At 34.0% G+C, this 25,804-nt stretch overlaps 2 protein-coding genes and 1 non-coding gene across 6 annotated transcripts; 2 read left to right on the top strand and 1 right to left on the bottom strand.

Annotated features, from left to right (window-relative positions):
- On the top strand, window positions 1–20,186 carry LOC105326245 (dynein axonemal assembly factor 6). 4 transcript variants are annotated; one of them, XM_066067255.1, is made up of 7 exons: window positions 1–211; window positions 15,781–15,891; window positions 16,366–16,438; window positions 17,241–17,340; window positions 17,661–17,757; window positions 18,941–19,026; window positions 19,996–20,186. In XM_066067255.1, exons 1-7 carry the CDS (start codon window positions 182–184, stop codon window positions 20,120–20,122), a joined length of 624 nt encoding a protein of 207 aa, XP_065923327.1. In that variant the 5' UTR covers window positions 1–181; the 3' UTR covers window positions 20,123–20,186. The 4 variants fall into 4 exon arrangements, with proteins under 4 accessions (XP_065923327.1, XP_034313027.2, XP_065923329.1 ...); XM_034457136.2 differs by lacking the exon at window positions 1–211 and adding an exon at window positions 14,871–15,017; XM_066067257.1 differs by lacking the exon at window positions 1–211 and adding an exon at window positions 14,897–14,940.
- On the bottom strand, window positions 10,514–12,484 carry LOC117684541 (heat shock protein 68). Its single transcript, XM_034457137.2, has one exon. The coding sequence runs from the start codon at window positions 12,458–12,460 to the stop codon at window positions 10,577–10,579; it is 1,884 nt and encodes a 627-aa protein (XP_034313028.2). The 5' UTR covers window positions 12,461–12,484; the 3' UTR covers window positions 10,514–10,576.
- Window positions 20,187–21,735: 1,549 nt separating the features above from the next.
- LOC117684540 (uncharacterized) lies at window positions 21,736–25,804 on the top strand. Its single transcript, XR_010707811.1, has 4 exons — window positions 21,736–21,844; window positions 23,038–23,233; window positions 23,585–23,692; window positions 25,692–25,804. It is a non-coding gene; the product is annotated as an uncharacterized protein (transcript).

Genomic DNA, 25,804 nt, shown 5'->3' with positions numbered 1-25,804 from the left:
CTCCATTCGGAATACACTCGGAATACATCGCGCAATTTTTTAACATTATCATCCGGGCTTATTAATGGCTGATGCAATGCAAAATCTCCGTAGACTTTCAATTTTTGGATGTGTATTGAAACCTGAAGCGGTAGAGGGGGCGTTTCAAAACAGATAATCTGGAAATTTTTCATATTAGTGGATGAACGTACATTGTAGTTTGAGCACAAAGGTATTTACTATTATTGTAATATCAAGCAAAAAGTGGTGGGAGCAAAAACTCGGGACAGAGTATAACTAATCCCTGGTCGATGTGAAATACTTTTTATTGTGTATCATTTTAACTTATTGCATAAATAAAACAAGGTGATTCATGATACAATTTAGAGGTGGAATCGTAATGAAAAGTGACAACTACATGCACTAGTTTGCTCAAAAGCTTTAGGGGGTTTTTTTTGGATGTCATATCTCTGGGACTTTTAAATAATTATAAATGTACATTTATATACTTAATAGCATACCAAATGCAATGTATACCCCAAAAGTGCATGGTAAAAATAAATCCAACTAATGTCTTTCCACTCACACTAGATTGACGTCCTCTGCTTTGGTGGTACCCTCCACTTTGACTTGACGGACTTTCAGACCACCTTGGTGCCTTATCCTCATACCCCCTTCCCTCTGGTTACCTTAGCCATTTTCTTCACTCCAGAAAAAGCTGAAAAGCTCACCATAAACAACTTATGTAGCTGTCTGCTGATTTAATCAATGCTTGGTTATGGAAAGGCCTGACATCAGCGGAAGGTCCACAGCAACACCAAGCACACCCTCCGGTTTGTGGATCTCGGTCTCACTGCTACAAGTGGGTGCAATGAATTGCCTTTCACTGCGATTTTTAGTATTTTTTGTAGCCAAGATGAAGCGTGTTTTGTGCACTCTGCTGTTATACATGGTCATTTATTAATAAACGCCAAACAAGAGTTCGTTCATAAGTATACATAGGACCCTTGCTATAGCGAGGGGTTAATTCAGGAAGAGATGTTTATAATTTTCATAAAGTCGGATATTAGATGAGTGGACTTTGAAAGATACGGAATGAAGAAGAAAGCATGTTTTATTATGCATAATATTCACTACAGTCTTGCACCACAATATCTTAGTGATATTGCTAACATTTGAAGAAAAGGTACCTCTCTATTCTGTACCTCTTCGAACTAAGTACAATACAAATAAAAACCATTATTCCTGATGCTATAATCAAATGGACCTCACTAATGTTGGATGCCAACAAAAGCAGCATCCATCCATTAATTTTAAAAGAACATTTCTAAAAATAAAAGTTATAAACCTTTCCGCAATTTCTCAAAATTCTTATCTGTTTGGGGGAGAAAAAGTGAGGGAGGACAAGAAAAAGTGTTAAACTTCAATTCCATTGGCATGTTATTAATTGATTGTAAAATATTTTACATGTTATCAAAAACCTAGTGGCGCTAGCTCCTTTAATATTCAATTTTCTACATGTTGATTAAAGAAAAATGTCTATTGTGAGAAAAATTTTCTGTTATGGCAAATTGAAGTTAACATTTCATCAGAAAGTTCAAATTTGAAAATAATAATAGTCTTGTTACGAAAGAGAATTAATAGCTTATTGTTTTCCCAAATAAATGTAGTGTTTACTAAACAGGTGTCAAAGAGCTTGCTGCAATACAGAGGGACATAAATAAAACAATTTTGGTATGTACTAAGTATATTTATCTGCTAGTTCGTGGTTAGAAAATTAATTAAGGTGGTATGGGACACTTCCATGTTGTGACGTATTGTTTATCGAAATAAACAATAAAATTAAGTGCAGTTATATAGGTAGTTTCTTTCCCAATATTTTCATCTAAAAGCGTAGCACAGTGAGTTAGAGGGTTTACTACGAATCCCACTGTGGGTTTTACAATTTTTACCTTTCAAAATATTTTTAAAAGCTGTTTTTTGGTTAGATATTGTAAAATTTGAAAATTCTAAACCGGTGAAAGTATTTCAAGTATAATGTACCTTAATCCACATTAATATCGACAGATGTCCCATACCACCTTAATTCGAAATCCACCCTCATCGCCAAATATTTTACAATGTACATTTATTGATAAAGCAATCCTTATGTTGCCTAAGTATATATTTTCTTTCATGGCGGAAAAACTTTTGAGCTCATCATATCGACCTTATTTATCCACTGGAACCATCACCATCGTTCACAATCTGTAAAAATAAATATGTATGTAGCCATTATACGGACTAATCATCCAGAACTGACGGCGTTACATTTCAGTGAAACTATTCAGACATCATCTGCCAAAAGACGATATATTATGCTGTTGTCATGCAACATGAAAGCTAGTGCAGACGTTGCTGTTTTTATTATCACTTTGAATATATATAATGACAAAAGTGTAAATTGCTATCCTTGCTAAGTGTTTGGTGTACACATGGCTTACATATAGAAACACAACGGTTCATGCATACATGATTAAGACGAAGAGGGGTGTCTACATCACTGGTGAAACTAATATCCATAGTCGTTAAGACAGCATTCATCTTGTTTATTTTGAATGCACTGTACTCTTCCTATCAAAGTTGCCATGCACTAAGTAAATTCAAATATTTAACAAAGTTAAATTCAAACTGAGTTATTTGGCTTTTTTTGGGGATCTCTCATCGAAAAGTTAATTTATTTTTTTTCTCCAAATCCTTACTGTCGGGACTACAAAAAATGCTATATAACTTAATATATAGATACGATTTAAGTAAACTTGTCATACAGATTTATGGTTTAGTATTCTACTTGGTATGCGTAGATTATACAATGCTCTTATTTACAATTTAAGAATCTTATTTAATTCAAATTGGATTAGCGAATAAGTCGTGATTGAATTTCTTTTTTCGGCGGGGGGTGGGGGGGGGGGGGGTACATCATTCATAAATCACCTTTGCGCTATGACATCATTATGTAAACCATTGACCTAATGGTGGCTCTCAGAAATGTGGGTTTTTTTTGTTATGACAAAAATCTACAACGCCAGGTGCCTGTGCAGCCAACGAAAAAAAAACCCCACAATTTTACTTTTTGGTTGACTAGTGATGAAAAAAGTATATAATTTATTCATTTATTGATTTCAATTTTTTTTTCTCGAATATACCCAGGGTCATTGAATGAAGTGTCAGGTAAAAAAGTTAAAACTCGGTCATACTTCACTGGATAATGCGAAGGAAAATTCGACCCGCTGCGGGTTGTCTCAGTTTGTTTCTTTTCAACTTTTCTTATGCCCCAGTCACACATTCACGGATTAAATGCCGGATTAGCTACGGAAGCGATCCGGAATCATTCGTGGCGATATGTATTGACCCGTGGCTTTTCCGTCTGTTATCGTACCCAAACGTAGCAATACATGTATAGCTGCGACAATTTTTGAACATGTTCAAAATTCCACTACGGATGAAACCACCGTAGTACCTCCTTAGAAAAACTTATTAAACCGTTTTAAAACGTAGCAGTCCGTTTTAACTCCGTATAAATCCGTAGTAATTCGTATGTATCAATTTGTATCCATTCCGTAGTGCATCCGTACTAACTCCGTATCATTAGATTTTCCGGTGTCAACCGTGGAAAATATTCCGTAGTAGAACCTAGGAGTTGATTCGTGAATGTGTGACTGGGGCATTAACGATTATTTGGGGCGAATGTATTGATCAAAAACTAGTTTAAGTTTTAATTCGGTTTTAAAAACTTTTTATTTATTTGCAAAACTGGTTTTGAACTAGTTTTAAACTAAAACTAGTTTTTGTATTTATTGGCTTTAAACTGAAACAAGTTTCCAGGAAACCTAAAACCACCTTCGAGTGCGGTTTCGGGGTTTTTAAATCCTTTCAAGATGGCGGAGATGTGTTCGAAAGAGAGTTGTTGATACTCAAGTGTGGCACATGTGTCAAAGAATGAACTCAGCGAATCATATGAGTATCGTTCTAACGTTAAACATATGTGTCTCAAAGGATCTATGATAGTACATATAGTACTGACCAAAATAATAATGTGAAAGAGAGAGAGATTCCATTAATACAAACACTGAGAATTACCCTTTGCAATTTACAACAAGCAAAGGAAAAACTTTCGAAGTGTTTGATGAAAAAAAAGAATTCATTGAAAGATATACTCATAACATTTTTTTAGTACACATTGTAATGCATTGCTGGCCATTCAACTACGGCTCTTTGAAATCAACAAGATTTGTCTGGCTTTTGAGCTAAGACCGCGTAATTAGTGGATATTTCACTTAAAACCAGTGTCATTTTTAGCTCACCTGAGCTGAAAGCTCAAGTGAGCTATTCTGATCACATTTTGTCTGTCGTCCGTCTGTCCGTCCGTCTGTCTGTCTGTCCGTCTGTCCGTAAACTTTTCACATTTTCAACATCTTCTCAAGAACTACTTGGCCAATTTCAACCAAACTTAGCACAAATCATCCTTAGGCAAAGGGGATTCAAAGTTGTGAAAATTAAGGGTCACACCCGTTTTCAAGGGGAGATAATAAGAAATTAATGAAAAATTTCGATAAATTTTCAAAAATCTTCTTCTCAAGAACCAGAAAGCCAGGAAAGCTGAAACTTGTATGGAAGCATCCTCAGGTAGTGTAGATTCAAAGTTGTGAAATTCATGACCCCCGGGGGTAGGGTGGGGCCACAATGGGGGGTCGAAGTTTTACATAGGAATATATAGAGTAAATCTTTAAAAATCTTCTTCTCAGAAACTAAACAGCCAGGAAAGCTGAAACTTGTGTGGAAGCATCCTCAGGTAGTGTAGATTGAAAGTTGTGAAATTCATTATCCCCGGGGGTAGGGTGGGGCCACAATGGGGGGGTCAAAATTTTACATAGAAATATATAGAGTAAATCTTTAAAAATCTTCTTCTCAAGAACCAGAAAGCCAGGAAAGCTGAAACTTGTGTGGAAACATCCTCAGGTAGTGTAGATTCAAAGTTGTGAAATTCATGACCCCTGGGGGTAGGGTGGGGCCACAATGGGGGGTCGAAGTTTTACATAGGAATATATAGAGTAAATCTTTAAAAATCTTCTTCTCAGAAACTAAACAGCCAAGAAAGCTGAAACTTGTGTGGAAGCATCCTCAGGTAGTGTAGATTGAAAGTTGTGAAATTCATTATCCCCGGGGGTAGGGTGAGGCCACAATGGGGGGGTCGATATTTTACATAGGAAAATATAGAGTAAATCTTTAAAAATCTTCTTCTCAGAAACTAATCAGCCAGGAAAGCTGAAACTTGTGTGGAAGCATCCTCAGGTAGTGTAGATTCAAAGTTGTGAAAATCATGATCCCTGGGGGTAGGGTGAGGCCACATTGGGGGGGGGGGTGTTAAAATTTTACATAGAAATACATGTATATAGAGTAAATCTTTAAAAATCTTCTTCTCAGAAACTAATTAGCCAGGAAAGCTGAAACTTGTGTGGAAGCATCTTCAATCAGTGTAGATTCAAAGTTGTGAAAATCATGATCCCTGGGGGTAGGGTGGGGCACAATGGGGGGTCGAAGTTTTACATAGGAATATATAGAGTAAATCTTTAAAAATCTTCTTCTCAGAAACTTATCAGCCAGGAAAGCTGAAACTTTTGTGGAAGTATCCTCAGGTAGTGTAGATTCAAAGTTGTGAAAATCATGATCCCTGGGGGTAGGTTGAGGCCATATGGGGGGGGGGGGTGGGGGTGTTAAAGTTTTACATAGGAATATATAAAGTAAATTTTTAAAAATCTTCTTCTCAGAAACTAATCAGCAATATGATTCTTTATAATTGTTAAAACTTTGGCTCCAGGACAATTCTTCGGCCTCACAAGAAGGTTCAAAGTTTGATGTACCTAAATATCCCATATATAAACAATTGTAAAGGATCTTTTTGAGAACTGCAATACTCAACATGTGATATGACTATAAAATTAAAGCAGGCAGCTATTTTTTCATTAGAATCTTTTTGTATTACTGTATTGAGTTATTGCCCTTGATTTATTGATTCTTGATTATTTTAATTAATGCATCCACTGTTAACCAATTATTATGATGATTATTTTTATACAATAATAAATATTCAATGTATATAAGTTGTTCTGCATAAGAAGTTTTTGGTTAGGCCGGATTAGTTTGTTTATTTTTGATTTCCAATTTTTAGATACTATGAATTATTTAAGGCTGGCACATATATAGGGACAGTGTCTATTGCCTTAAGGTGAGTGACTGTTTGGGGTTAAACTTAAAAAGGTATGGATAGATTGAGTGTGAGAACATCCCTGCTCTATCTAATCTACGTGTTTTCTAAACTTTGATACAAAGTGTGCGGTCATTCCTTTAATACAAGTGTGCAGTCATACGTGCTTGTATTGGTGGTGGTTGCGGCAGAGCACTAGTGTGGCGAGCACTAGTGTATGGTCATCCCTGCTGGTGTTCAGGCCTTTCTAGCGCAAGTGTGTGGAAGTCCTTGTTTGCGTTAGGTTGAGCTGTTGGCGTAAGTGTGCGGTCATCCCTGCCTGCTTGTGTAAATGTTGGTACCTGTTGAGTTGTGTAGTTGTGCGGTCACCCCTGCCTGCGTAACGTGTGCAGGAGCGGTGATTAAAGTCTGCTCTTGTAAATATTGGCGGCAATCAGGGCTATCCGAGTTCCAAGGGGGAAAAATGGATTTTATTTATACAGGATCTACATGTATTATTGTACATTGTCCAGATTGTTTGTATTTTGACTCCATTAAGCTGACTTTATCATACCTATTGTTCCTCAGGTGAGCGATGTGGCCCATGGGCCTCTTGTTAACTTGTTTCATACGCCTTGAGTGAACCAATTATCTCTATTGATATACGTGTAGAAAAATGAATATTAATATAGTTTTTCATAGCATCATTCACTTTTCCAAAATATTGATATGGTGTTTAAAGCCAATTTTGCAATGTGTTCGCAGAATAACCTAATATGTGGGTATTGCCATGAAAAAAATTGTCTGCACTGTTTAATAAAGACTATAATTTATATTTCAAGAACAAATCCAATAGGTATGCTAGTACAATGGCAGCCATTTTTCTAAACTAACTTTCCATTTAGTGCTAAACCTTAGAACCACCCAACTGGTTTCAAACAGATATGAAACTATTATCAAACCATAAACCTAAACTCGAACTAGTTTTTGATCAATAAATTCGCCCTTGATTTTCCGGTGTTAACCGTGGAAAATATTCCGTAGTAGAACCGTGGAGTTGATCCGTGAATGTGTGACTGGGGCATTAAGGTGGTATGGGACACCCTTCGATATTGATAAGAATAAAATTACATTATATATAGCCTAAATACTGTAAATACTTTCAGCGATGTAGATTTTTCAAATTTTACAATATTTCAGGCACATAGCATCGTTTTTGAAAGTGGTGGGGGGGGGGGGGCAGACTCATTAAAAAAATCTTAACAAGCAAAAAAAAAATAATTATAATTTCCCAAAATCTTCAAAAACATAATCCGTGGAGAGGGGGGGGGGGGTGTTGTAGTATATAACTTCAATTTCACTCCTAATTTTCTTATTTTCATACTATTTTTTTTTTACATACTCCCAAAAAAAAGTGTGGAGGGGGGGGGGGGCAACTCCATGATAATTCAATTTTTTATATGTAAATTTTAAAAAATTAGTTGCTGCGGGAAAAAGTGGGGTGCCAGGCCCCTCTGCCCCCCCCCCCCCCCTCCACCCCTGATGCTACGTGCCTGTATTTGACCAAGTTGAAAATATTTTTAAAAATTTTCGGAAAGGTAAAATTTCCAAATTAGATCATTAAATGATGAAAAGATTGGATATTGTTGCTGTAAATCATTTAATTTGAAGTTATTAAACAAATACAATGTACTTTAAAGTGTTTCAGTCCAGAATAAAAGGCGTAGCAAATTTTTTTTTGAAAGACTCAAAATTTGCTAATGTGAGAGGAATAAAAGAAAGACTTTAGTTGTTCTTAAGAATTAATGTTGAGTTAATTTACTTTAAAGATGTACATGTTGATTACATATCATAAATTTGTACCGGTATTTCGACTTGGGTTTGGTCTAAAACTTGACACTATTTTGGGCGCTTGAATCTGTTATAATTATAAATGATCATCTGCTATCGTACAATTATTTGTTGAAAAACATCTACCATTTTCTTGCGTCGACATTATCATGCGAACCTTTTGGAAGACAAAAATAAAGTGATTTATTTTAGCAATACCGGTAAATGTACAGTTAACACAATCAGTCCACGTAAAAAAAGCAATTATGTTGTATAACTGTTTAATTTGTACGAGTTAAAACCCTTATAACTTCATCGTAACGTTTGCCAAATAATTCAGGTGTCAGTGATAAATTAAATACATGTATCATCGCTGTGAACATTACATAAGGGACATTTTATCGCCCATTCTGACATTTACAGTCCAGTAAAGATGGATGGCGGGGGGGGGGGGGGGGAGCTGGAAAATCAAAGGAAACTATATATAATTTGAGTAAAATTTGGCCTCCATATAATTCGCCATTTTTTTAAGTGTTTCGGGTACTATAAATGTTATGTTATTTTTTAGAAGAGTTGGTATAAAACATATTTTTTACCTATTTATTTAATTTATTTGCACTTACTTGCAGTACCTGTATATAACGTCAGAAGTGACGATGTTTCTATAATTCAATAAAAATCAGTCAAAATTGTCAATTTTTAAAAATCTTATTACGAATGGGAAATATAGAGCGCATGCTTGAACAAGGAAAAGTTTTTTGTCACTTATTAGTCTTGGCTAGATACATCTCTGATTAAAATATTTTGTTTGTTTAAGCATGCGCTTTATATATTTTTTGAAAGAAAAACGGCTTGAAAACAAGCTGTTTTATGCTAAAAATGCAAAAATGGCGGGAAAAGGTTGTCTTTACAATGTCATATTTCTAAATTGTCGGCACTAGAATCAAACTAAACATTAAGTAAACACATATATATCTGTACAAGAAAACAAAGAATTACAGTAAAATGATAATATTCATTTTAGGGGGCCATTTAAGGCCCATAACATATATATAGTCCTTTATATAATTTTAATAACTTATAATTTACGTAACTTTTATTGTAAAATTACCGAAAATAATCACGTCACCCCCAACACCCCCCCCCCCCCACCCCCGAACATACTCAAATATCCGTCGGCCCACCCGTATGATAATTTTCAGGATCCATGCATGTCATCGTGATGTATAATTCCTTTTACAAGGAAAAAGTAAAACTCAATCTGATAAGAAAGATAACTCTTGCTGAGAAATGGCAAAGTTTTAAAGTATGCTTCATTATTGTGCATTTCAGTTACAATTTTGTTTTCATTGAATAAGAATCTCTCTGCAGCAAAATTTCAACATGCAGAGGTTAATAAACAATTTAAAAAGTATAAATATATTTTATTGTACGCAAACAGTATAGTAACTAAGATGGTTTTTGTTCTTGATTTGATCAATTTGATAGACAGTTAGACAGAGCATCATTTTATCACCTACATTTACATAGTATGTTTCCAAAAATCAAATTTATACTTACAAGTTTATAGAATGCTTTCCATACAAAGACAATATGGTAGATACAGTTATTTTTATGACCCTCTACGGTATAAAGACAATTCAGTCCCTAACTTGCCTCGTCTAGGGAGTTTTAACTCTCAATGAGAATCAGTCTTTTATATCATACAGTATTGTATTGTATTGTTTTAGTACCAAGAACCATACGATTCTTAGGTTTAACATAAATACATAAGTAAAGTGTACAAACATATGTAGACCTTTTTTTTTAATCCACAATCTTCAATTATAGTCTACGGGTGCACGTTTCAGCGTACAAATGTATATAGCAGTGTACATACATGTATGTACATTGTATTACAATGACAAAATGACGATGATAAAATTAAATATAAAAGTAGACAGGATAATGGAGAGTATATTTTCAGGACGAAACAAAAACAATATATTTCTATTGTAATTTTGAACATTTATAAAGGTATTTGTCCAAATTACACAACTCTTTGATATTCATTATTGAGAGTAATTGAATGAGAGTAGGCTTACTGTATGAAACTAGCGCCTGTGATAAAAAAAATTATGGAAATTTCAAAATAGTGCGATTGTTTGTGCTTTTTAATCCTACTTTTCATTATCTTAACGCATCTTTGACAACTTTTGGATCAACCCTCGTAGTTTGATTTTGTCTATATTAATTTTACAAAATTACTTTGGTCCTTTTATAAATTTTGTTTTTTTGGGTTTTTTTTTTTTGGGGGGGGGGGGGGTTGGTCTTTTAGGTATTTTTAGGTATCCCTTCTTTGAAATTAGTAAAAATGATCTAATCCTGAACATATTTTAAAAATTAACACATGTGTAACACATATATTGAATAACATAAAAGACTACAAGTTAAATATCGTCGTCATGCATGATTATAGGCCTAAGTAGTTTCTTTTCATATTAAACAACTCCGGTGACGTTGAATAATTCAATGAGTTAACGTGGTTTCACAAATAACACCTGATTAGTCAACTTCCTCCACTTTAGGTCCGCCCCCAGTACTCTCTCCTTTCTGATCACCGTGGAGCTTTGTCATCATTGGACTGCATGTGTCCTGTACCATTTTCAGTTTACTTTCATATTCTGACTTCTCAGCCTCGGCATTAAGGTCCAGCCATTTTAGAGCTTCCTCGCAGGCATTCAACGCTTCCGTTTTCTCTGAAGGTTCTAGTTTGCCTTTTTCCTCTTCCACTGCGCTACGGACGCCATACACGTAATGTTCCAGCTGATTTTTAGACTGCACGCGTTCTTTCTGGTTTTCGTCTTCCTCTCGGTACTTTTCGGCGTCCGAAACCATTCGGTCAATCTCGGCCTTGGTCAATCGTCCTTTGTCGTTTGTAATGGTTACCTTATTGGATCTTCCAGTGCTTTTGTCTACTGCAGAAACATTTAGAATACAGTTTGCATCTAAGTCAAATTCCACGTCGATCTGCGGAACACCTCTGGGTGCTGGTGGAATGCCCGTGAGATCAAAGTTCCCGAGTTTGTGATTGTCTCGGGTCATGGCGCGTTCGCCCTCAAATACCTGAATATGGACAGCTGGTTGATTATCTGAGTACGTTGTGAAGGTTTTGCTAGTTTTGCATGGAATTCGACTGTTTCTATCAATCAGATTCGTCATGACGCCGCCAGCTGTTTCTATACCTAAGGATAACGGTGCGACGTCGATTAAAAGCACGTCTTTTATAGCGTCACTCCGGTCCCCCGACAAAATAGCGGCTTGGATAGCGGCGCCGTAGGCCACAGCTTCGTCCGGATTGATGGAGCGGTTCAGCTCCTTTCCTCCCATGAAATCGCTCAGTAGTTTTTGGATCTTGGGTATTCTCGTAGATCCACCAACCAGCACAATGTCGTGTATTTTTGATTTGTCTAACTTTGCATCCGTCAACGATCTCTCGACGGGCTCCATCGTACTTTTAAATAAGTCAGAACACAGTTCTTCGAATCTTGCGCGAGTTATTTTGGTGTAGTAATCTACTCCGTCGTACAGAGAGTCGATTTCTATGCTAGCCTCTGTGCTGCTGGAAAGAGTTCTTTTGGCTCTTTCACAGGCAGTACGTAGCCTTCTGAGAGCTCTGTTGTTGGACGTTATATCCCGCTGGTATTTCCTCTTAAATTCTTTCACAAAGTGGTCCACCATTCTGTTGTCAAAATCCTCTCCTCCTAAATGCGTGTCTCCGGCCGTAGACTGCACCTCAAAAACCGAGCCTTCGTCGATCGTGAGAATCGACACATCGAAAGTACCCCCTCCTAAATCGTATATCAAAACGTTTTTCTCGCCAGATAAATTCTTGTCTAAACCGTAGGCTAGAGCCGCGGCCGTAGGCTCATTGACTATCCTCAACACATCTAATCCTGCGATGACGCCTGCGTCCTTTGTCGCTTGACGCTGCGAATCGTTAAAATAAGCAGGGACCGTAATGACGGCTTGTGTGACTTTCTCCCCTAGAAAAGCGTCCGCCGTCTCCTTCATTTTGATCAACACCATCGAGCTAATTTCCTCCGGACTAAAGGTTTTAATTTCGTTCTTATATTCCACTTGAACCATAGGTTTCCCTTGCTTGTTCAACACCTTAAACGGCCAATGCTTCATATCACTTTGCACGGACGACTCCTCGAATTTTCTCCCAATAAGTCTCTTGGCGTCAAAGATCGTGTTCCTCGGATTCATCGCCACCTGGTTTTTCGCGGCGTCCCCGATCATGCGCTCCGTCTCCGTAAACGCCACATAACTTGGTGTCGTTCGGTTTCCTTGGTCATTCGCTATTATTTCCACCTTTCCGTGTTGGAAAACTCCTACACAAGAGTACGTAGTTCCAAGATCAATCCCTATAACAGGTACCTTCATTCTGAAGCCTTCGATATTTGGCGTCTTTTTTTCTTTTTTTGGCTCGGTATTTTTAATTTGATGTTAACGCAGAGCTCGTTGAGAAGATACTACTGTGATCTCGCAGGAAAATCGGACTTGTCATTTTCCCGTACATCGCCTCTGCCCAAGGGGACAACAAACAGAGGTTTAATCTGTGAGTGAGTGTGTGTGTAAACCTTTGCTTGATATTCATTCATCTTACAACTAACGCCTTGAGTCAGTTTAATTAATCGTAAGATAAAGAGTAAAACTAGTGTACCGTGCTTGTATATTAGCATTTGTTGATTTACCATGTATAAATGTATGCCTGAAAATTATTTTTTAAAAAATAAATACTGATGTTTTATGTGGGTTTTTTTTTTTAATTTCTCTTTATTTATAAATCATTAAATATTATGAATAATCATAGAGGAAATGAAAAATGAATATGTCAGAATATGTAAATACAACAAAGAACGCATCGTCACAATCTATAGAATTTGTCCATACTTTTTCTCCGTACAATGGACACTTTTTAATTAAAAACCGTGAAATTCAATACATGTAGGCAATGTGTATTGCTGCCATAGCAGCCATATTGACTACTTTTTATGTCAGTGCCATGTATGGATCAAGAAGGGGTCCAGACTCTTACCATCTTGGATTTTTTTACTAATAGATTTTGACCATTTCCCCTTTCACACCCACACGCGTACATGTGCAGTCAACCCCCTTTAAGTAAGTTCTTAATTTCGGGGGGGGGGGGGAGAGAAAGAGAGAGGGTTTTATATTATGTAAATAATATACAGGAAGGAAAGTGTCTTGCCTTCTTAACTTGCATTTTCGCGTACTTTGTTGAAAACGTTTGGAGTTTCGGAGACTTACGAAGGAGGGAGGGGTGGCTCTACTCCCCTACTGTTTTAAATACAAGAACTGACTGGTTTTGGGGGTTTTAATTTTCTTTTGATAATATGTGGTAGAGTCGGGTATATGGCATTCCTACTACATGTCGCTCAAGTTATTTGGTTAAAACGTAAGCTCGATCGGTAGATTGTCGGACTGTCTTGCCAGAGGACTCAGGTTCTAATTAACCCAAGCCGAGCCAATAAGTGTGTCCTGTACTAATTAAAAAATTTTAATTGTCAATGAAGACAAGTGTCTCTGTCACAATTCAAATGATGCCTGCAATTCACAAATATATAAAAATAAAATTTTTAACGAACTGTTCTACCATTCACACCCCTGCGAATGTGTTCGGAATGTTTTCTTTATCGTTGCTAAGTAAGTAATAAATCCAGAGGTGCTCGAATGAAAGTTCACGAGACTTCACCAATATTTGTTCACTTCCTGTGAAATTTCGAGCGGAAGTGTAAGTGTTCGGATAATATTCTCAAAATACGTAAGTACTGGTCGTTTTTCATATCATATCCTACTGTGATTTATGTTAAAACGGGAAAAGCTTTCAAGATGTATGTCTTATTTTACCATCTAGCAGTTATTTATATTTAACGATAATATTCAGAACAGAGTTATCGTTCGTGTTCAAACACGTGTAGAGTGGTTGAAAATATAACCATTGGGTTGCTTAATAAAATCATAGCCATGTTTGATGCTTGTGGTGTGCAATACCATGTTTTAAAAAAAAATAATGGGTGTCTGTTTTGCATTAAAACTTAGTATATCGAGCCATTTTCAAGGAACATTCTGCATATTATGGTATAGTCTGTTTCACTATTGATGTTATTACTATTTTATAGGTCAGGCGCGGATCGAAAATTAATCCTCAGGAGGGATCTCTTTTAAGCATGTTAGTTGTTGCAACAGCAGACAAAAAAACTAATTTTTGTATAGTCACATTTATTTCTAGAACACATTTTATTCACCAATTAATGAAGATAAAGTTTAAAATCAATAAACCTCTAGATTTTATATTTGTCTACTATATTAAGAACCTAGATACATGTACTGTGAAATAGACTTTATACACGAGGTACGATTTTTACTGCGAAACTGAAAGGGTCAAATAAAACCACGTGGTCTAAAATTTGAATGACAATAACATTCGCAGGGGTGATTCAGAAAGTGAGAAAAAGACAGGGAAAGTTTATAGGCTGACCAATTTATAGATGCAAGGCATATCCCTCTCCCCACACGGATTGGCATTGTTTGAAACAATTTAAGTTACACCCCATGCACCCCTCCCCACTTTTAAAAACTATTCTGCGTGTCTGAGTTTCAGGATAAACATTTACATGATGGTGAATCATAAAGAAATTTAAAACTCCATGCCTTTCTTGTTGTAAAATAGAATTGTGTTTTTGTCTATTGCATGTCACGGATGTGTTTGTACTTTACATGTTCGTGTTACGAATATTCCGGAAAATATTTTGTTGTGTGTCGGGGGTTTTAATGTTTAAAATAAATTTTACCGGAAGTAAACAAGAACTTCATGTGGAAACGTGTAAACAACTTTTAACAAGGTGATAAAAATCGTCCACAGGCCACACGGATACCATTTGCAGGGATAGGAGGTTTTCAGTAATAACTTTCTTTAATCGTGAGTTGGGGATATCTTGATAATAATTGGTGATTGTGTTGAATAAGACGTTTACTGGCGATCCGCTTTTAAAGCAAAGATTTTTTAAAAAGCTGACACTATGCTAACAGTTTATATTTACAAAGACCCTTCGGTACATAATTTACGCATACATTGCCGTTTTAAAGTTATATGTATACATATATAGATGTTATTGAAATTAGAAATCAGAGTTGTGTACACCAGAAACTATTCTTAATAGTTACAGTTGTTTTAGATCAGAGAAGTGTACAGACATACATGTACATGTAGCTCTGTGTCCATGGTTTAAGGCTATGTCTGTCCACGTCTCAGAAAAGAATAGATAAACTTATAAATAAACACGCAATGTCATTAAAAGCTGCAGAGCTGTATCTTTGGGTTTGGAAATCTTTGTGTTGACAGACCATAGAGCAGAGCTAAGTTCAGTAGAGGCATTCATTGCACAAAAGGATGCACTAATTCTAAACTATTGTTTCCCTAATTCCTTAACTCCCCAGGGAGTTGTAGTGCTAAACGATCAAGGAAATTATTTTGTCAATTCAATCACTGAATGTAATTAAATAATATGAAATTGTTTTTACCAATTCGAGGTACAACTCTCTCTCTCTCTCTCTCTCTCTCTCTCTCTCTCTCTCTCTCTCTCTCTCTCTCTCTCTCTCTCTCTCTCTCTCTCTCTCTCTCAAGTCATGAGTTTGTGTTTTCCATTGTATTTATGAAAAAATCCATATTTTATATTTTGCAGAGCATAGCATTGATAGCAATGGAATTTACACCTGAACATATTAGTTCTTTGGCACATATGCTGAAACCTCCAGATGAGGACAGTGATTCAGACTGCGAACTCGATCAAAGGGTAAATTATAATGGACACAATTTTGTTAAAACTAATCTAACTTGTTAATAGATAGCAATATTATAAAAATAAACTGTTATTATCATCACCAAGGTGCAAATCGTATTTAAAATTGTAAAGAATTTTTGGAGCATCGGCTATTAAAATAGACCCTTAGCCAGCATATTTTCTATTCAACAAAGTGGTGTATATATATATTATATATATATATATTTATCATAAATATATATATATATATATATATATATATATATATATATATATAAACAGTGACAATCTTGAACATCTTTTGGTCTAACTCTTTTTTTGGGGGGTTCATATATTACCAGTTATCTCTCCTTCTTTAAGGTATACATGTATGTGTACACCTGTATACATACATCATTGAAGATTGTAAAATATACAGAATTTGTAATTACATGTAATGATTAATTGGTATCAATAAATAATTTTATGCTTTGTTTTTATTTGAAGCCTACATCATACGGTAAAATGGGACCAGGAGAGATAGGTCCATCCACTCAGAAAAATCAAAAATCAGAGAAAGGTATTGTTTCTTTTATTTTTGGAGGCATATCATATGAATGAAGAAATTATATAGGATAATTTATATAATGGATTGAAATTTTATTTCATTGACATCATAAAAAAAAAATTGAAGTTACTCATACAGTGATATATGTTAAATAAAAGGTCAAAATTTACATTAATTTTGTTGAATAATAAGACACCTTAACAGTCATAATGCAATATTCTTTCTATATTTTTTTTTTAATTGATTTTTTTTTTATAAATGAAAGTAAAGATTTTAATTTATAAAGTTGATGGCATACATTTGCAATTGTAGATATGTTCAGTGATACTTTCCAAAGAGATCAATTTAACAATGTTTTACACATTTTGTAAATTGTTTACACATTTTAAGAGTAAACAATTTACTAGAAAATGATGCAATATACCTATTCAGATGTTTCCTTGAAATGCACATGTAGGCATTCTCTTTTACTTCAGGATTAGATTATCTGTTCTTTGTTCATTGCTGATACACTTAAAACCGAATGCACACACTTAATTAAAATAAAAATAGTTTAACTAAAGGATGAGATGTACAGATGCAATGCAAGTACAAGTGAATTTGTGAAATGGTAGATATACATTGATTAGAATTAGAAGCAGCTGAAAAAATTCTCTCACACACAAACAACCACTGGTTGCTGTACAAAAGTTTTACTCTTATGAATTAACTTTCATATAATTTTTTCTATGAACTTTCATATGAACTTTCATTTTAGAAAAAATCGTTCTAATCACAAGTTCTAAAAGTATATATATATATTTGACTTTAAAAGCGCCAGAATCCAAAGGAAATCCTAAAGATATTTGGGGAGATGATGAAGTCCCAGAAGGATCTGAATTTGACACGACCTTTGACCCTCGACCTCAGCCAGAGTAAGGATAGTTACTAGAATTGATACAGTGTGTTATTATGAATCATGCAAATTTGATATTAGAAGAGAAATTTTAATTGGTAATGCTCGTAAAAAATGTTAATTTTTTTCTAGGGGAAGGGAGGGTGCATATTTTTTTTGTGTGCATCGTCAACTATAAATTTCTTAATTTAGATTTAAGAAGATTTTAATTGCTGTTATAATGTGTTGCCTGTTTTATTTGGATGCTGTTTCTTTTGACGCAAATAACTCACATTAGATTGTTGATTTGATTTTTATCTGAAAGAGAAACTCAACCAATATCATCACCCTTTTTTACAGGTATGATATTGTCTTCAAGCAAGCAGTTTCCTCAGAGGACATGTTCCTTCAGATGGGGAACAAAACCCCATCAACAGCTAGCTGTGAAGACATGGTGGTATGTTCTTGTAATTTACTGTAGATTCCTAATTAAACGTGAGGAATTATTATCCCCGTAAAATCACAAGAAGGGCATCTTTCGAATTTTGAAATCTTGATTATTATTTTTATGCAGAACTGTCGTTATGACATTCTACGTTCATAAAGAATTCTTTTTTAATGAAATACATGTTTTTTAGCCTATTAAGTAGCACTGCATATAATTTAACATCTTCCCAAGTCAAGGGTTTCTGATCCGCTCTGCTCTACATAAACCCTTGACCGAAAAGACAATACATATGCGGGTTAACGATTACGCCATCTAGTGAGAGTACTCATTTTTAAACCTTTGTGACCTCTTGTTCTGACCAATCAGAGAATGCTTTATAAACAAAAACAGTATATCAATGTGCCTGCTCCCATGAACAAAATCTAATTCGTAGAAAATATGGATTCACTCGGACTAAAAACCGATACATGTATCAGTAAGTCAAATACTTACTATTCCGTCTCCAATTTATTTGACAACGGTTCAACATTGATCAATTCACAATTAACATCATTATTGAAACAACATTTCTTATTGGATCATGCAAACTTGTATGACACCAACCAGCATGCAAGGTTTCTAACCCCGTCAAACTCTGCCTATTCAGTCAAGGGTTTATGTAGAGCAGAGCGGATCAGAAACCCTTGACTTGGGAAGATGATAATTTAAGAGAGATAGCTAACTCTCAATTTTTTTAAATATCATTATTATTCCTGAACAGAATTATTATAAAATTTTGTCAAATATTGCCTTTTCTAACAAATTTTAAACTTTAAAACGCATTGCCAAATATTTTATTACTTGGGACTTAGTTTTTTTTCCCTAAAAACACATTACTGAAATGTTTCAGTGTTGTATCAGATTTGAAAATGTAAAAGTGATACAAGTAGTATGACAAAAAATGCAGTGAAACTTAAATGTATTTTATGAAAAAAAAACAATGACTCATTTCCAAGTTCCTCAATTATAATAACTTGTATATATAAATTTGCTTTGGAGATCTTTTCTCTGGAATATTATCTGCATAGTATTTTGATTTTAGAAAAAAAATAATTTTTTGTTTCATGGCTTAAGCTCTTTCATGTGAAAGTAATTAAGCTAAAGACTTGCAGTTTTGTCATTATATTGTGTTTTCCCTTTGTTTGATTTGTAGATAAAAATCAAATTACCTGATACCAAAGCTGCTGATCTCACCTTAGATGTTAAAACAAAATTTCTTGACCTTCGAACTCCAAAATAGTAAGTCTTCATAAGTATACTAGAAAATTTACCTACTTAGTTGGAAAGATGAATTTTAGCTATTGTTTTAGGGTTTTTTTAAATTATCTAAAAAAGCTGTGTATTAAATGAAATCAAATAATAGCTTCATTTGTGTCATACTTTAATTTGCCTACTTTGTGATATGATATGGTAACGTGATACCTTATCCTTCTCTGTATGGAGCAGCATGCATAGAATGTACTTGGGCATAGATATTGTATATCCGTTTTTTTTCGCGTGTCACAAAATTTGCGAAAATGGGGAAAATCTGTTTTAATTTGCGTCAGTTATTTTTTTTGTTATTTAAACAGTTTCTTATAGAAAATGATACAGGATATAATTTCTGCATATTCATTTAATTGCGATTTAAAAGAGATCGCGAAAAAAGCGAAAATTAGATCATCATAAAAAATAATGGATATATCGTAATATCTTTTTTTATAACATGTCCATTTTACGAAGAATTTTTTTTTATTAGTTCCAGTTTTGTTCTTCTCAGTTTCACTAGAATATGTCTTGTCACAACATGTTCAAAATTCAACTCCATCTTAAGGCTACGCAAAAAAGTTTTTTTCTTAGGCAGAGTCACCTAGTAAGCAAAATGCTATGGAATTGTATTGCCATGTTGACAAGGGAGATAACTCGATTTTTTATTCGAAGTAAATGGAAAAATTTTGAGTTATTCCCCTTTTTAGAGAAGAATTTGATAATGAAAAGAGAGACAACTCCTGATATTTTTTTTAATATTCTTTTTATCAGCGCCTTTTTGGGAGGAATGGGGGTGTACCAGTATAATTTTTTGCATTGGTTTTATCATGTCTATTATTTTTGGTATGTGTTATTTCGTGAATCATTGGATCCCCAAAAGAGATTTTTCTTGTGTGAGTTTTTTTTTCAGTTTCTCTCTTATAATTATCATTCCTTATAAACTACCGAACTTCTTTTCAGTAAACTCGGACTACATTTACCTCATCCCGTCAATCACAAAACCGGAAAAGCCCAGTGGGACGGTGACAAGAAAATCCTAAATGTCACGCTACGCATGCAGAGAGAATACGACTTCATCAACTTTTAACCTTGGGATTTAGTTGGAAAACTTTGTGTTCAGTCGATTTGTGTTGAATTATCCGTCCAGTTTTTTTAAAATAAATTATTGAATTACACATGTAACATAATTGACTGCTTTTTACCGAGTTGTATTGATATATTCATGTGCGAAAAGGATCACATAGTCTCCATGGACCTGTATTAAACGGCCCAAAATTTATCATATGTTTAACGTCACTTCAAAATACACCTACATGTATGCGTGCGGGTTACGTTAAACGCAGAATTAACTTTGGACAGTCTTATAAAGTTTAATGCATGATTTCAATCTATGGTTGGAATTTTTCCCTCGATAAAACTTTAAAAATTCATGGAAATAAAATGTTCAAATCCATATAACTAATGGAGTGTGACTGAATAAGAGACAGGTTTCAGGTTCGAATCCATGTAGAGACCTAATAAATACACAGTCAAGATCAGTATAACGCAATTTTATTTACATAAAGAGCAGACGTTTGAAAGAATAAAACATACAGAATGTGACATATATAACGATCTCCGATCCTCAGCAATGTTCGATAACTCTCAATTATATGGATTTTTTTATTAGTACCATAAATCTGCCTTTTACATAGACAAATTTAATTAGTCTTGTTGTGTTTTTAAAACACTCAGCTATTCAACGAACTGCTTCGCTTAGTTGTTCCACGGATACCTACAACATAAAGGTCAAGGGGTTTGAGCCACTAATGCTTCGGTACAACTAGCTTTTATTCTAAAATTTGATCTCAACTTGTATATTTAATTCTATTATATCCATCGTGGCCAAAATTGCAATAACTTTGTAAAATGCTTGGACACTATCTACAAGTTTCTTTTTATTCTATTTTGTATATAAAGTTTGAAGAATAAATAACATTTTTATATAAAAATCATATATGATGATAAAAATACTTCGAGGCTGAGGATCGAAGAACCTTAAAAATAAGTATTAGTTTCATAATATGGTTACACCATTGCTTATTTTTAATATAGGAATCCTAAAGCTCTTGAGGTAGTTTACAGAATTTAATTCATTCGTTTCAAGATGACTATATAGAAAAGTTGTGTCAAACAGCAATTTTAAAGAAGCCATATGCATTCTATTCCATTGTTGATCATTCAAAAATAGACACATGACCGACATGTAAATCTGTATATTTCACTGAAGATTAGCATCAATTTTGATACTTGATTTTGTTTTTTGTATTATAGAGCAATCAATTTATATGATATTTGTTTTGATTGCGAAAGATTCATTTAATTGCTACATCATTTCGAAAATAGCTCTTATACGAAAACTTTAATTCATAGGCTACATGTTTACACACATGTGTTATATTAACTAATGCATTCTTTTCTTTCTTTCATTCTTACTTTAAAGCTTTATTTTATTTTTATTTTATTTTCTAAAAATGAACAAAGAATCCACAGAAAAAATATAAATAGCATTGAAGTATTTATAAAATATGATTTTTAATCATATTAATTTGAGATTTTATTAATTAGTTATCTTCTGTAATCGATCAAATGAAAAGAAGCGTCCTACAATTTCAGGGTCACATCTTCATTATATATTATATGTACACATAATTATTGATATTTAGAAACCCCGTTGCGGGGTTTCCCCGATAAACGGGGTTTTATTTTCAGATTGGGGTTAACCGCAAGCTGACCTTTCGTCGAGGAATGCTATTTTACATATACACAGGTATAATACTTCATGTGCATGTTCAAATTTTGCATATTAATAAGTCCTGATCAATTGAATAAGCATGCAACATTAAAACTTTAATAAAAGATTCTTAATCGAAATATTTTTAACAATTGATAGGTCTTCTACTTTCGTTTTCATCCCAATATAATTTCTGCAAATTTAAATTCGTTTAAAATAATGCGTACTTTTCAGTTTTTTGCCACATTTTTTTTACATCATTGCATTGACATTTTCAGGGTATTTGAGGATAATAATTTTATTAAATTGTTTGTAAACATTATACATAAATTAATTTAGTTCCCGCGTGAACTCACAACCGGAAAAGATTGAGAACATGTTTGAAATGCATACGAAAATTAAGATGGACCTGTGTTTTTGAAACGTAAAATAACTCGAAATACATGCATTCGCAAGAATGAATTCTGAATTCTTTGAGCATTCCAAACTCTAAGATATTTGCCACAAGCGTCCTTATCAGATATTAGGCCCACCAAATCTTTCCCCCAATAGCATCAAAGAACAATGCATTTGATAATTCAAAATAGAGACTATTGATTTCCAACTAAAATAGCTTACACATTTTCCCAATATACATAAGGCCGCTAACTTTATGACTGAATTCTTCAGATTTGAATTTCTTTCATAACTCGGTTGATTCGAATCAGCATTATGATGACTTTAATGGCCAAAGATCATCCTCCTTTTTGACACAATCTGATGCCCTCTGGCACAGATTTAACACGTCTGCTAATACTGCAAACTGTTTTACAGAAATATTAACGGCTGTTTTTTACTATTGCAATCGTAAAGAAAGAATTTTCTCTTGTCGGGTTTTTTTTTTTCAAACTTAGATACACCCTTAAACAACACAAGATATACTTAATTTATATTATGAACCAGTTGCTTACTACATGTACTATTTTAAATGTCAGTTATAAATTAGTTAATTTGCAAAAAAAAAAAGTTGCTGTTATGCCTCTTCACTATTCCAAATTTTGTTGATCATTTTTACCGTATTATTTGTTTTTAAACACAAAGGAAATAGACGTATAATAGCATACCTTTTTAAAAGTGTTTTTTTTCAAATTCTAAATTCATTAAGTTTTAATTTTCATCGAGTCATTTAAACCGAAAATGAGATGCTTGGAAGTGAAATGAGCTGGCGACAAATATAACCTTTGTTTTAGGGACAGGTTGTTCGAAGACATGAATGGCAGTAAAGACGGAAACGACCAACTTTTAAGAGCGTTCCAGGAAAGCTTTCAGTCTCAAAGTTTCCTGCCTCTTTTGAAAGAAGAGCTGAAATGCAAAATACAGTGCAGAAGATTGTCAAAAGGAGAGGGAGAAATGAAAGTACAATTCGAAGAACAAAAAGTATATCAGGTAAAATTGATAATATCAATCAATTCTATGGAGAAAAAAAACCCACAGCAGACAACTTGTTTTGGTTTTTTCTATGATTATTTTTTTACTCTTGTCAAAATTTATACAAATCTAAAGCATTTTGATATTATGAAAAAACACAATTGCAACCAACTTTTTTAATGGGTAAATTCAATCAAGTCCAAAATGAACCTGTCACCTAAAAGGCGACTGAAAAGGTGACCGAATGCCAATGGCTTTGTCATGCAGTCAACTTTTTTCAAGACCTTTTAGTCATAATTCAGTAGACTGCCTGACAGAGCTTCATCCTGTTCGTAATGTTGGTTTGAGAGCAAGAATACTTTCCTATAGTTGACGGACGAAGAAATAATTAAAAGACAGAAACGGCTTTCTCAGAACAGAAGATCAGCCATCAAGCGAAAGTTGAAGGAGAAACTGTATGAAGAGGAGTTATTAGCGGTAATATATAATACAAGTATTTCGTCTGAATGCTACACACACTTACAAATGTTGAATATAGTGCTAGATTTTTATTTCATTTCTATGTTTATCGATCTAGGCATTGCGTTTTTAACGTTCATGACTCGTTCCTTTACTTTTCTTTCTTAATTTTAAATCAAACATGAAGTGATTTGTTGTCTTGGATACAATAATCTAAGATTAACCAAATAGCTTTGAATGAACATTTTGTCTAATACATGTCCAATGTTTCGATTTCGGTGTAACTGATCGATTTAAAAAAAAAAAAAAAAAAGTGTCCAATTTGGGTTTGCGCATGGGCACACACACTAGTACCTCCTTGAAATGATATGATAATTCAAGGATATATTTCACAAAGATATGTATGTCAATTTGATAGAATCTTTGATAGGTATTTTAAATTTTAAAAAGTCTACAGACACAAATTATCGACAACAAAAATATCTCATCAGAAATTTTGAGATTTCATCTTGACACAGGGGATTTACTTAGACACGGGCGTCTATGGACCTCGCTGTGTTAAGAAAATATGGTATTTATGAACCATATCCCAACTATCAAGATAGAATATATTATACATTATGATTTTTATTACATACATATCTCTATTTGTTTTATTAAGATTACTATTATAGCAACCTTGAATATTATCTTTTTACATTCGTTTTGCAAAATTAAAGCAACCCATTTTTACTATTTTCATCGTTGCATAGATAAATGTAGGTCGTTTGCAGCAATAACTGTTAGATATTTTGTCAAAATTCAAATACCAAATTAAAAAAAAAAATTATAACATTATTTTTCACAGTTTGTAAAAACTATATGAACATTTTGTAACTAGCATCAATGTCTTTGAGGAACATGTAAAATGTAAACAAATGTGTTTATAGTGCATTTTACTTACATGTATGTACCATTGTGTACGGGTTTTTGTGTGTATATGTTTTTTCTTCTTAATTTCCTCAGCATAAAGAATTGCAACAAGACAATTTCTGTTTCTTAAGTAATCGCAAATATATATCAGACTAGAATTAGAATAACATTTATCTGATACAAAATAAACGTCCTGAAAAATGAATTAATATATTTGAATGCATCGCCTAGAAAATCAGATGTAGGGCATATATCGTCTGCATCCGATGTGTAGATTTCATCGATGCTAGTGGGTTTTAATTAAGTTTAATGAAGATCGAGAAGTTGCATGATTGCGTTGATAAACAAATGAGCAGACATGCACTCGGTGTTACAATCATTGCTGATGCAGAAGATGCACCTCTTGTGCTTCGTCTGAGAACTGCATGTTAAATAATGACATTCTTTGTGGAATTCAGAGGTTTAAATCTTGAATCTACATGTACAAATAATTACGTTTGAAGATATTGAAAGGAATTTATAAGTGTACTTTCGGCGTTTATCATTAGACTGTGTGCCACTTTTCGGAAAGAGGTGGCTTGCTCTAAGAATATAATTATTACAAAGAATGTATATATAATCAGGATCATTTAATATTGATGTGTTTATAAACCTCGTTTATGATCGAAATGAAACCACTACTTTTTGGAGTGGATAAGAGTATCAACAAATGTGCGTCATTATTCGATTCCAGCCATTTTGTAGGTGTTATAACGTTCCCACCCCCTAAACCTTAATCATCAACACCCACCACCACCCCTCACAAAAACCCTGAACATTTTTCGTCTTAGCTTCGTCACTGTGATGCTAGCATTTATTTCAAGTCTATGGACAAAAGGCTTAGTATAATTTTTTTTAATATACATGACTGTAATACCTATATATTTTAGAGCATAATCTCGACATAAATATTTTGCTTCGAGATTTTTTTTTTCAAAATTGGACGTTACTGTATCATTTGCTCGTGTTGATTTAAAAATAGTTAGAAGCATTTTTATAAAGCATTGATATAAATAGTTTACTTTTGAACAACACGCATTTAATCGCAGTATTTACTTTACTGCAGCGAATAAGACGACTGGAGACAGAGAATAACAAGAAAGAGGAAGAGAAGAGGAATCTCGCCCATCAAAAAGCTGCTCTGTGTTCTGTAATATTAAACCATAACTGCCGCCTCAA

Source organism: Magallana gigas, chromosome 7, assembly GCF_963853765.1.
Source record: "Magallana gigas chromosome 7, xbMagGiga1.1, whole genome shotgun sequence".
Classification (NCBI taxonomy): Eukaryota; Metazoa; Mollusca; class Bivalvia; order Ostreida; family Ostreidae; genus Magallana; species Magallana gigas.
This window is presented reverse-complemented; position numbering and strand designations above follow the sequence as displayed.

Coding starts and splice junctions, on each gene's coding strand:
- LOC105326245 (XM_066067255.1), top strand. CDS start 182: ATGAACGTACATTGTAGTTTGAGCACAAAG. Junction 17,758..18,940: donor CTAGCTGTGAAGACATGGTG/GTATGTTCTTGT, acceptor TTTGATTTGTAG/ATAAAAATCAAATTACCTGA. Junction 19,027..19,995: donor GACCTTCGAACTCCAAAATA/GTAAGTCTTCAT, acceptor ACTTCTTTTCAG/TAAACTCGGACTACATTTAC.
- LOC117684541 (XM_034457137.2), bottom strand. CDS start 12,460: ATGAAGGTACCTGTTATAGGGATTGATCTTGGAACTACGTACTCTTGT.